The following is a 12610-nucleotide window of genomic DNA, read 5'->3' on the forward strand; positions in this document are numbered from 1 at the left end:
GTTCAAGAATGGGATTAAAATTCTGGGGGAAAAGGATATCAATCATAAGGTTTGCTGTCGACGTCGAAGAATTATTACATGGGCTGTTGACTGGAATGAAGTCTCATGGGTAGAGAATATGGATTGAGAGTAAACAGGAAAGAGACAAAAGTAATGAGAAAAAATAAAGAAAGCCGTGAACTTAACATCCAAATAGGTGATCATTAAGTAGATGAAGTAAAGGAATTCTGTTACCTTGGAAGCAAAATAACTCATGACAGATGAAGCAAGGAGGACATAAAAAGCAGACCAGCACAGGGAAAGAGGGCATTCCTGACCAAGAGAATTCTACAGGTATCAAACATAGGTTTCAAAGTATGTGAACTGCAAAAGAATGTTGAAAATTAGGTGGACTGATAGGATAAGGAATGAGGAGGTTCTCCACAGAATCTGTGAAGGAAGGAACATCCGTAACATTGACAAGAAGAATGAACAGGGTGATAGGATGTGTGTATTAAGACATCAGGGAAAATCCCTCTATGGTACTAGAGGGAGTTCTAGAGGATAGGAGCTTTAGGGGAGGACAGCGATTGGAATGCAGTCAACAAAAGGTTTAAATGCTCCTCTGAGATGAAGAGGTTAGTACAGGGGAAAAACTCATAGTGGGCTGCATGAAACCAGTCAAGGGGGTGAAAAAAGATCTACCATATTTTTGTAGGCATGATTAACAGCTTGCAGTTGAGTGTTATGCCGAGTTGTATCCAGTTTATGCACAATATTTTGATGAACTACCCTGTTGTCTTGTTTGGGTGCTATGAGTTTTGCTATTGTGTGTACTTTCTGGCTGAACTCCAGCCAAACTCGCAAAAAGACAGCTCAGTTGGTCACCAAAATACAAGGTGTTTGTAAATGAATATTGAGGTTTTAATGCTTTATAATATTTATTACATTAAATCTAAAGTTATAAATGATACGTCAAATGAAAGAGCAACTCAAACAGTTGTGTTTGGCACCAGTGTGCATGTGCAGCGCGCATTGTTGGTTGATGCGATTGGTTGAACTTCACTGTACCCAAGTGCTGGATAGGTCGCAAGGGGCCCAATGACAGGGCTTGCTTTGCAAGGCCTCCATATTCACCCGAGCTAATGCCATGTGATTTTTTCTTTTGGGGCTTCATCAAGGATTGTGTGTACGTGCCTCCGCTACCAGCAGACCTCCCTGAATTAAAAACCGGATTGAAGCAGCTGTTGCTACAATCACTAAAGCCACACTTATCAATGTTTGGGAAGAACTTGGCTATAGTCTTGACGTGTGCAGTGTGACAAATGGTGCTCACAATGAACATTTATAAGGTTCTTGATAAAGCTGTTTCAGTTGCTCTTTCATTTGACATTCCTCCTTCTCCTCCTCCTCTCTCCCCACCCCTCCTCTTAGCCCCTTGTCTCTCAACTAACTCATCTGAGATGGAATTGTTGATGATAACCTTGTAAAACTATGTATGCTCTGCTGAACACAGTACAGTTTCATGATCAGTGTGTTCACTTGGTTTTCTTTTCTAAGGGAGAATGTCAGGAGTATATTTTTCATTAGTCTAATTGTGCCAGAGAATAGTTGATGCAGTGGTGTATTTAAGATTGAAACAGAAACCTGCCATGCTCGACAGGATTCAATGCTCATAGTTGTCAAGGTATCAGACTTTTCATGTGGCTCAGGGCAGACTGCTAGGGACATTTGTTGTAAATTTATGCAGACATGCATTTAATCAAATGTAGTTTATGTAGAGCTGTAATTCTTACTCACAGCCTCAATGAACATCTCATACATACAGCTTATAAACAACAGGTTATGATAGAATATGTTTCTTTAGCAAAAAAATATCCTCTGTGTGTGAGACCTACCATTCTTCAAAACATATTGGTGAGGCTCAGAAGTCCCTTGCTTGTGATACTATACTGAATTATGTCATTTTTACATGACTGCATTGTACATCTATTTTACAGATACTGATATGGAGAATACAGTACAGAATTCCGTCCAGATACACAATCAACACAGCTCAGAAGCTAATGGTCGCTTAGTCAACAGCCCATCCCTACAGGACCTTTCCCAGGCCATTCTGGAACGACAGCAATCTGAGGGTGACAGCTCTGGACCTAACAATCGTCTCCCCTCTGCACCAGCTTTGGCTCTTGTTGATCAGATTGTAGAAGCTGACAACTTACTGACACGCTTGCTCAAGGTGTTACGTATTGTGCAGCTGGACAAAGATTCCGGTTATACGGATACCAGCGACAGGTATGTTCAGTATTGAGTGGGTGCATGCTAGAGCAAGGTTTTTATGTATTATCAGATAGATGTTGTATGGTTACTAATTTTCAAATAATTTATGTAAATACAATAAAGGATTTCTCAATCAGCTATCTTACTTGCTGGTGAAACATGCAAATTGTATAGTCATGCTCCATGAAATCTTCCTGCTGCTGACAGATTATCTAGAGCTGCATTCGAAGTCTTCAGAGGTGCTCCAGGTTCAGCCAAGTCTTAACAATTCTGCAAGACCCTGTGGAACCAAGAGCATGTCTGAAGTTGTACAGTGTAGCTCTGAATGATCTGTGAGGAACAATAAGGTTTCATGGACCACAACCATACAACCTGCATATTGCATATTTCACCAGCAAGTAATTTATATAAGGCTGGATTTTCTGTGACTTGACTGCAATTGTTCCAAAAGTAATTAATATTTGAATAAGTCTTACAGCTTTAAAATTGTCTTATTCATTTTCATAATTACTGTCTTCATTGAAATTGACTGGTCTGTTCAATCATCTTAGATTACTCAGTTTTAGGTTTTGTGTGAAAAATAAAGTTCTAGTCGGTTCCTTTTTCCTGAATGTATTTTTTTAATGAAAATGAATGTTCAGCTGTTTTTATCTGCAATTTTTGAGATAAGTGTGATCAAAAATCTCTCTGATCAATCTATGGTGTGGGAAGTTTTATTAGTATGATAAACAACATAAAGGATCCATTGTTTATAAATGTTACTTGACAACTGAGTAAATATAGTATATTTTCCACATTACATTTTTTTAAAAAAAAGAAGAAGAAGAAGCAGCACGTCTCTTTTCTTTCCATCAAGAAATAGTATTACCACTGTCTCTAAAACATAAAAATATTTTCTTATTACAGTGCATCTGAAAAACCAAATTGAAGAATACAAAATACAAGAATTTGAATCGAACACACATGCTTACTACACAAGTAACTCAGAAAAAATTATATCCCTGCCTAACATTTGTTCCACAATATAAATATTTTGTGAAGTCATTGTGATGTGCAGCATATTCTTGAAACAGCTCACAGAACACTGACTGCCTCTCTTGTTACCACTGATATTAAACAGATTCAAGTCATAGTATGTGCATTCAGATTATCCAGCTTTCAGAAATGATAGGATGATGAAGTTGAACTGAAATAAGGCATCCACCACTATACTATTTGTGATGCCTTCAGTAGTAGAACTGTAGACACTATTGTTAAAACTTGTTTTTTTTATTTCTTTCCAAAACAGCTTCATGTGATAATGTAGTATTTTCTTCCAGAATTCTTTGTTACTTTAACATGTGGAATGAGCTACTGCATTTAAATGATAATGTTCTTATTATTGGGTTACTTCCAGCATGCAAGATAACAGGACTTCCAAAGTATTTTGGACCTTTCTCCCATTTGAAATTTTTAGTGTTCTTATTCAAATATCAATGAATGAAAATTACTGTAATCGCTTCAATTTTTTTTGTGGAGAATTGCCGTAATTTACAGCTATAAACAATAATGGTTTAATTTTCCATTACGTTTTTTTTTTTCCTTCTATATCATTAAAATATGTTGTATTTGTGTGTAAATGAGGTCATGTAAACTTCTTTCCATCTGATCTTCTATATGGTAAACAGCCAATATTATTCTCTCAGTAGCAGGTTCTTCTTTTCTTGTTGTTGACATCAGCTATATTCTCACCCAGTAAAAACAGAATAAAAAAGATATACAATAAAAGAAAGGAGACAAAAATTCTGTTTCTCATTGGTTATCAAGTACATAATTTGCTTATTAATTAATTAATTAATGATACCAGTTCTCTGGTGACTTCACCTTTCAACAAGTATTTCTGCTTTTATAACAAACATTACCTGTGTAGGTGATTTGCCACATTGGCACATAAACAAAGTAAGTGAAGTACATGAACTGCAGACCAGTGCCCTTTACTGTTATAAAGTTTTGCAATGATTGTATTGGCTGTTGACAGTGATATGAGCCTTAACTCTTATTTGAGTATTTATTCAAAGATATGTGCACGGAATTAGTTTTTGGCATATTGTTTTTTCAAGGGATATCAATAATGACATACCTTCCTTAGCTATGCTGGTGTATAACAAGTAGAGGGGAAACTCAGTCATATAGTGGGTTCCTAGGGGCACAGATGGACAGGGTGGCCAACACAACTGACTGGTGATTAGTCAGGGAGCCTGGCCCTAGCATATACAATCCTAGAGGCCACGGCTACAGCATACACGATTGTAGGAGCCCTTGCTAAAATCCAGGCGTTCCACATATTATTACATGCACTGTGATAAGCATGTTATAAGTTACAGCTGATATAGAATCCAACAGTTATAAATTACCGTCGTCATCATCATCATCATCATCATTATCATTATCATTTTACAGTTCGAGTTCCTATAGTACTGTTAAGAAGCCTCTTCCACTTACTTCCATTCATGTGTAACCTGCCATGGAGAAGGTTGTCCATTGTCCTTTCTCTGTCATCATGGTCATCCTTAATGATGTTCATTGTGGATGTTCTGATTGAGTTTAAAAGGAATGTCTTGTTTCCAGCTTTCTTCCTCACCTCCTCATTCCTTAACTTATCATTCTTGGTCTTCTGGTAGTGGATCTAATAAATTTCATTTCTGATGCCTGGAGTCTCAATGACTCTCTCCTTGTTAGGGTGTGTGCTTTGGTACCTTAGGTATCAAAGTATCTGCTGAACATCAGTGATTTTGTTTTTTATGGAGTCATGTTGTCCACCAGAGGGTTCTCATTTGCTGGTAGAATTCAGAACTCTTTTGCACCCTGTTGGTAATCTCCTGTCTGATCACATTGTTCCTGGAGATTACACTTCTGAGGTACAGGAATTATTACAGTGAGAAGAAAAAAAAACACAGATTACATTCCTTCAAGAGAAGTACAATAATAAAGACAAATTACAGGTAGATGTATTTAAACTATGAGCACTAGCAGCAATTGACATGAAACAATGTGTTCCAAGCAATGTGGTACAGTGATTAGTGCACTGGACTCACACTTTGGAGGAGTATGGCTGAAATTCCCATTTATCTATCCAGATTTAAGTTTTGTGTGATTTCCCTAAATCACTCCATGCAAGTGCCAGGATGGTTCCTTTGAAAGGAACTCATTCTTGAAACATTCAAAGTTTGTCTGTAATGACACTTATGTTGATGGGACATTAAAACCTAATCTCTCTCTCTCTCTCTCTCTCTCTCTCTCTCTCTCTCTCATGATGTGACTTACCGAACGAAAGCACTGGCAGGTCGATAGATACACAAACAAACACAAACACACACACAAAATTCAAGCTTTCGCAACAAACTGTTGCCTCATCAGGAAAGAGGGGAAGGAGAGGGAAAGACGAAAGGATGTGGGTTTTAAGGGAGAGGGTAAGGAGTCATTCCAATCCCGGGAGCGGAAAGACTTACCTTAGGGGGAAAAAAGGACAGGTATACACTCGCACACACACACATATCCATCCACACATATACAGACACAAGCAGACATATTTCATATCTAACCTGTTGTATCTTTTTGTTGACCACCTTATTTACACAATCTTTTGTTATTTGATGCATGACAACTTTTAAGTGTTTGAACATAATGTTTCTTTTATACCAACTATAGGTTCCAAAGTTGCCCAGCCAGCACTTCTGTTGCTACCTATTCTGACCCTACTGTTCATAACATTTATTTTATCAAGCAATAGCCCACTTGAGAGACTAGGCAAATTTACATAAACTCACATTGTACATACAATAAGAGTGAAATACATTGATAGACTATGTTTACTGGTAGCACAATATGCCCTGTTTCTCTGGAACACAGTAGCAGAGATCTACACTGAGTCTTGTATAGTCTTCTTTTCCTTCTTGTTATTTTTCCTCTTTTTTCCCCTTTTCTCATTTCTTTACAGGATCAACATTGTTATATGAATGGGTTTTGGCTTTGTTAGTGACAGTTGGTGGACTGACGCCCTTTGTGACACCACAATACAGCTGGAACAGAATTTGTATAACCCATCTGTCTGTGTATAGAATAAATAACATCTTCAAGTGTGAGAATATTCTTTGAAATGTTTGTGCAGTGTGTATCTGAGGGATGGCATGGGTACCAGTGTGGTAATTATGTAGATGGATGTGGGAAGTGGGCCAAAATCCTCTTCCAAGCTGGCTGACCCACCAGCCCATGTCATTAATCCACTATTTGACCCAGGGCAGGTTCGCCTCTCCAAATCGCGGAAGTGGTATGTTAATGTGCTCAGCTGTCTGGGTGTGTTGCATTGTGTTTTGTAAATACATTCCACAAAACTGATAACTCCAGACACTGCATTAGAAGGCTCAATTTTCATCACAAGTTTCCTTCAATACTCTGGTCATATATTATCCTGTTATAATCTTTTATAATCTATTGTCTAGCTCCATATTTCCACTTGTAACTCTCTGTACATATTTTTCTTGGTTGTTGCCCTTCTGTCCATAAGTTTGAACCTTCCCTCTCATTACATACATTCATCTTTTTCTGACTGCCTTAATGTTTGAAGTGTGTTCTACTCCTCTTTGAGATAGTGCCTTGTGACACACTGCCTACTTCCATTGTGTGTATTATATCTTTTGTTAATATAACTTTCTTATTTTTGTACTAGTGGTTTTGCTCTGATTTACAGGTCTGCACTTCTAGAGAGACTGAGACATCAAGAGGAGCTTACTCGCAACTGGGAAACAACAAGTGAACAGCTGCGTGTGGAACTGCAACGTGCCCACGAGGATCTTGCAGTTTGCACAAGGCAGCTGGAGAAGGCACAGCAACTCCAGGTCTGCTACAACAACCATACTCCTGAACACTTGCACTAGGTCACTCACTTCATTTGGTGGTCTGTTCCCTGCACTCATGTAACACAGTTTGGCCTGAGGTTTTATTAAGTGTTTTGGTTTTGGGTAAATTTTGGAATGAAGTGCTCTGCTGTTTAACCCTTGCTGTTGCTTGATGAATTCCTAATTTATACATCATGAAGTCTAATTATGCACTTTTGATAATACATTTCTGCTGTGTTCCCTTTGCTTCCTGCACTGTGGTGTGTGTAACAGCATAAAAGTTTTCAATAGAGATGCTATAAATACAAACAAAATGACAGAAAGTGTCAAACAGAAAGGTACTGCATGTTCCACATGTAGCACTAATAATGAAAAGGAGTTATGAATACATAGAACAAATATTGTGACTGGAACATGCCAACATTAAAAATTTGTACAATATTTTAAAGAGCACAGTAATGCACTGTTGACTACGAACTTCTTTTTTAAATTGTATTATACAGCTGCTGGTATCAACAAACAGCTACTGAGATTGTGGTTGAATGTATGCAAGGGTTTTGTTCATAATTTGGTTGTGGAAGTTTTATTTACTAGAAGAGAGTAATTGTTTAAAATATTTGCCTATCTTACAGATGTAATTTATCATAGCACAACATACAAATAACATAAATATTTATATGCTGATTTGATAAGTTTCTCCCTATTTCAGAATTAATGTGGTTTTTAATTTTGAAATGATTTTATGGAATTTAGGGTTCCAGGTGTTTCTGACACCTTAAATGAAGTTGTACTATCATGACTTCTGATGTGTTTACCATTGCAGTAAATTGCTGATTAAAGTTAGAATTGATCTCACCAGTTGATTGAAGAGTTCAGTTTTCCATGACATAGCTGTCTATATAATTCATGCAGATACTTTGTGTGAACTCAAAAATACTCTGCAGGCAAGTCATTTGCATCATAAAACTCTGTAAAATCCTTACTTAGGCTGTGGCCACGCTGCGTTATCGTACACAGGAAGTACTATTCACACAAATCTTTTAGTATTCCTTGCCATCTTATAGCAGTCATTATTTAGTGAAAAAAAGGACCACCAATGGATAGCTCATTGTGCCTTTAATGTTCACTTTTCTCTATCGTTCCAGCACAGATGTGCAGGTTTTTCATTTCTCCTGAACCATAGATTTATATTTATTAACTGTATAATATGTAAAATTCATTTCTGTTGCAGACCACAGAATATTGTTCAGTAATTTCTGTCATCCACCATGTGATTCAAGAAAAATTTATGATGTTTACAGTGACATTGCAACCTTCTTGATGCTTGTCATATTGTTTACTTACATCAGTATGGTTCTAATTACATAAACTTTCATAAAACCCTTAATTACATGACTCATATGGATTCCTTGTGAATATTTTATTGGGAGCACGTTTTTGAGAGTATCTTCATGTGTAATTGTTATAAAAAATTCTCTCACGTACAGATATAATGAATCAAATATGTCAAATTCAAACAAGTGGACCTAGAAGGCATTTAAAGGGTCTTTAAAAGACAGGTAATGTAAAGTACAATAATACTTGCAATGTATAGATAGGAAATGCATCACTTAGAAGGATGAAGTTAATAAACGATAGACATTAACTGGTTTGTGCAGATTTCAAAACTGGCCGGGGTACTGTTACACAATATTCACACAACATGATGCCCACTAGCAGCAGCCTTTGTCCTCAAACGTGACAAATTTGCCTGGCATTATTTCTAGAAGTTTCATTTGAAATGTGAGTAAGCATTATGTAATTGGACTCATCTTATTTTTATAGCTGTCACCTGCAAATAAAAAAAAATACCTGTAGCTGTGTTTTAGAAAATGAAAAAAAAAACAGTAAATGATAGTTGGTTCAATATCTCAGCTGATATAAAATGTTAGAATTTCAAAGTTGTGCATTAGTTTCTTTCAATTTTGTGCCACACTTTCATCAGGAAGTAATTTATACACTCTGTAAATTTGTCGAATGAATACCATTCTGTGGCATCTCCTACAGGCCATTTTGGTCCCTCTTTTGTTTAATTGTCAAGCCTGGACTACTAAGCATATGTTTCACAAAATTTTCCACTTATTGGTGTGGATCTTTCTAACATTTTTTGCTTTACCAAATGTGTCTAAAACTTCTTAATTCATCTCTCCACTTAATTTCCAATATTCACTATGTTTCAAGTGTCCCTAGTTTTCTCAATTCACTTTTCACTTTCAAGCAGTGCTATGTTCCAGACATATATTTGAAAAATTATTCCACAGTTTGACTAAATTTGTTCTAGAAAATTTGCTTTGTCTATGCTAGTCTATTCCTTGCATTCCTTTGTTGCTACTTGTATGAAATTCTGGCCTTAGGTAATAGATCACTTCATATTTATGATAGCTTTCCCAATTTTGGCACTGAATAGTCATGTTGCTCTTCTTAATTTGTGCTTTACCCATCAGTCTCACCATTGGCTTTAATAGCTCTTGATAGTCATTTTTCTTTTAGGACCTTAGCATTGATGTACAACTATCATGGAATTTTCTGTATCTGTGTTCTACCTTGCAACATTTGATTGTCCAAAGCCTTTAATGATATCCCACTGTTGATCTTGGAAATCAGCTGTTGATGTTGTGCAACAGTGATTATCTATCCCTAACTCATTCTAAATCTAATTTACTTCCAGATGCATCAATGATTTGGTTTTCCATTAAGATGCAGTAACAGTTCTTCTTTCTTAATGTAAGAAATACAAGCATTAAGCCCTGGTTTTTGAGTGTCACACTCTTTAGTAACATGTCCCAGTAGCTTTATATTTGTTGGATTTTAGTGTTCAGTTTTAATAGTTCAGAATTACACTCTTTTTACATTGTTTTGGCATCCTCCACTACACAGATTTGTATTCCTCATACTTGTTTCCTATGAAATTGTAACACTGGTATTAAGAAACTGTACCTTCATATTTCAGTTTATCATCATGTTTCACCTGTAAAGGAAAATTGTAGAACTTGCATCTCAAACTCTACCTCCAGGTCTTGAATGTTGTTTAACACTTGAGTGGAAACAAAATCAGTTAACAAATAATTTAAAAAAACCACAATTGTTCAGTAATGGGGAGTGGCTTGTCAAACTCTGTTTACATTACCCTATAGTGCAAAAAGCAGACTGGTCAAAGACTTACTGCCACTGTTTTGATGCTGCATGTTTCATAGATTTGTTTTTGATTAAGCACTTTGTTTCTATTTTTTTTATGATTATGCTCCATTGCAATCACTTTGTTTAGTGACTACTAAATTTTCAATCATATTTTATTTGCCATATTTTGGATAAGTGTATAATACATCACTGTTCAAGTTGAAATGGAGACAGGGCAGGAATAACCTTCCCCCTATACACCTGGAGTAAACAGTCGTACATGTAATTGTAAAAAGACATTTTCCAAGCTAGAATCGGAGTTAAAAGCTTTTGCATATGAATATACTCACTGCTTTTGCATTCATAGAATGTATGATTTGTTTTATACTGTCAAACAGAAGTTTTATACATAAGGTTTGTGATTAGTTACATGGGTGCTTTTCTGTACACTCTAAGCCTGTACCATCTTTAAAGGTGCTAGTTAAGATTGCCCTTTGCACACGATACACGCTTCTGGCTGTGTGAGGTACATGAAGTACATGTGCAAACTCCATGTATGTAGTCTGCAGGAATAGTGAATACTGAGTAAAAAAAATCAGTAATTGTATTTCTTTCTCTTTACTGAGATTTATATAAACAACTTTGTATTTAATTTTAAATACCCTGTATTTTTGCAGTGGACTTATTTTTATTACTCTTAGCAACACCTTCTATAAATGATGTATGTTTGTATGAGATTCATAAATTTTTAATACAAAATATAGTTTTTTGTCTGTATATGTTGGTAATACACCCATTTTTGTACCTAGTACTTCATTCCCCCTGTTTTCCTTCACTCATTTGTGTACCTAGTACTTGTTTCCTATTTTCCTTCACTCATTTGTGTACCTAGATGTAGATACTTCTTACAGTTAACAATACTGTGTAGGTAAATTTCCTTTATTTTGTTTTCCTGTATTTAGAGTTTATAATCCAGTTACAAAAACAGCCTGCTCTTGTTTATTAGGTTCCCCAGTAATGTGAGTAATAGAAACAGAAACATACTGATAAAATGTTCAAGACCATGAGTGAAGATGTTGCTTCAACAGGGCACAAAAAGAGGGAGTCTAAAAACATGTACTGTAATGTGAAGAATTTATCAGTTATGAAATTGTGTATACCCATGTAGTGATGCCATAGAGAGCGAATGACATGGAAAATGACTGGACCTGATTTTCCCATGTGGGGCAGAACTTTACCATGTATCTGTAGGCATATGTGAGTAATTCAGAAGGACAAAGATCAAACAGTGGAAAATCCAGGATGGAATGTAACAATATTATAAAAGGAACATTGCTATTCACCAAATAGCAGAGATGCTGAGTCACAGGTAGGCACAACAAAAAGGCTATCTTTTTGTTGTGCCCATCTGCAACTCAGCATTTCCACTATATGGTGAGTACACACTTTCCTTTTCATAATATTGTTTCAGTCAGAAGGAAGTTAGAAATATAAATTAAAATATTTGTGGCAAAGGAGGAACATGCTCTTAACCATTTACTGAAACATAAGTAAATTGGACAGGGAGTGGTAGTCAAATTTAAACATACAGTAGAATCTCAGGATTTCAGAATTTCCAAAAATTCCCAAATCAGGAGAATAGATAAAATTGGTAACAGGAGGAATAACAGACATGATTTGCAGGTGCATTTCACTGGAAGATGACTCACTCTGGAATATTTAAAAAAATTGCATTTGAATGTATTTTATCCATAATGGATGCAGTTGAACTCCATGACTGTTGCTTTATGTGGTTTAGAACTTGTCACTTTCAAATGTTTCCTATATCTTGTGTTGCTCCAGGGCATGGAACAACTTTTTATTCCTTACAATGCTGAAACATTTAGTTTCCTTTTCTTGTTTCAGGTGTTTACCTTTCTCCTAGTGACAGATTTTTGAAAATTATCAAAAACTGGAAATTAAATTATGTTCTTAAAGTTTTATGTCTGTCATCTCTACTTCCATGTAATTACATGTTCTTAAAATTTCTATGAATGCCCTTGTTGCAGAAAATCTAATTAGAATTTAGTAAGTACTTATGCATTCCATTCATTCCAGCAAAATGAGTGTTACTAATTGCGCACCTCTTCTTTGAAATTATTCATTACTTCACCTAATCTGAATTTGAATACAGGTGAATTATCTGACACTCATATCAGGATGAATGACACAAGATTCTGGTAAGCCCCACTATGTGCCCACAAGACTCTGCACAGCCATTGGTGCCCATTCCAACAAATATCAATCATGTAACAAATAGCCTGTTAGTTTTTATTTACAGA

General features: G+C 36.1%; 1 protein-coding gene across 1 annotated transcript in view; it reads left to right on the top strand.

The window, feature by feature from the left end:
- LOC126250492 (uncharacterized) overlaps positions 1-12610 on the top strand; it is a 79702-nt gene that overhangs the window by 40032 nt on the left and 27060 nt on the right. Inside the window, exons 10-11 of the mRNA XM_049951564.1 lie at positions 1980-2274; positions 6986-7133. Coding sequence (XP_049807521.1) covers positions 1980-2274; positions 6986-7133 — 443 coding nt within the window. The remainder of the gene's footprint in view (positions 1-1979; positions 2275-6985; positions 7134-12610) is intronic.

Source organism: Schistocerca nitens, chromosome 1, assembly GCF_023898315.1.
Source record: "Schistocerca nitens isolate TAMUIC-IGC-003100 chromosome 1, iqSchNite1.1, whole genome shotgun sequence".
NCBI lineage: Eukaryota > Metazoa > Arthropoda > Insecta > Orthoptera > Acrididae > Schistocerca > Schistocerca nitens.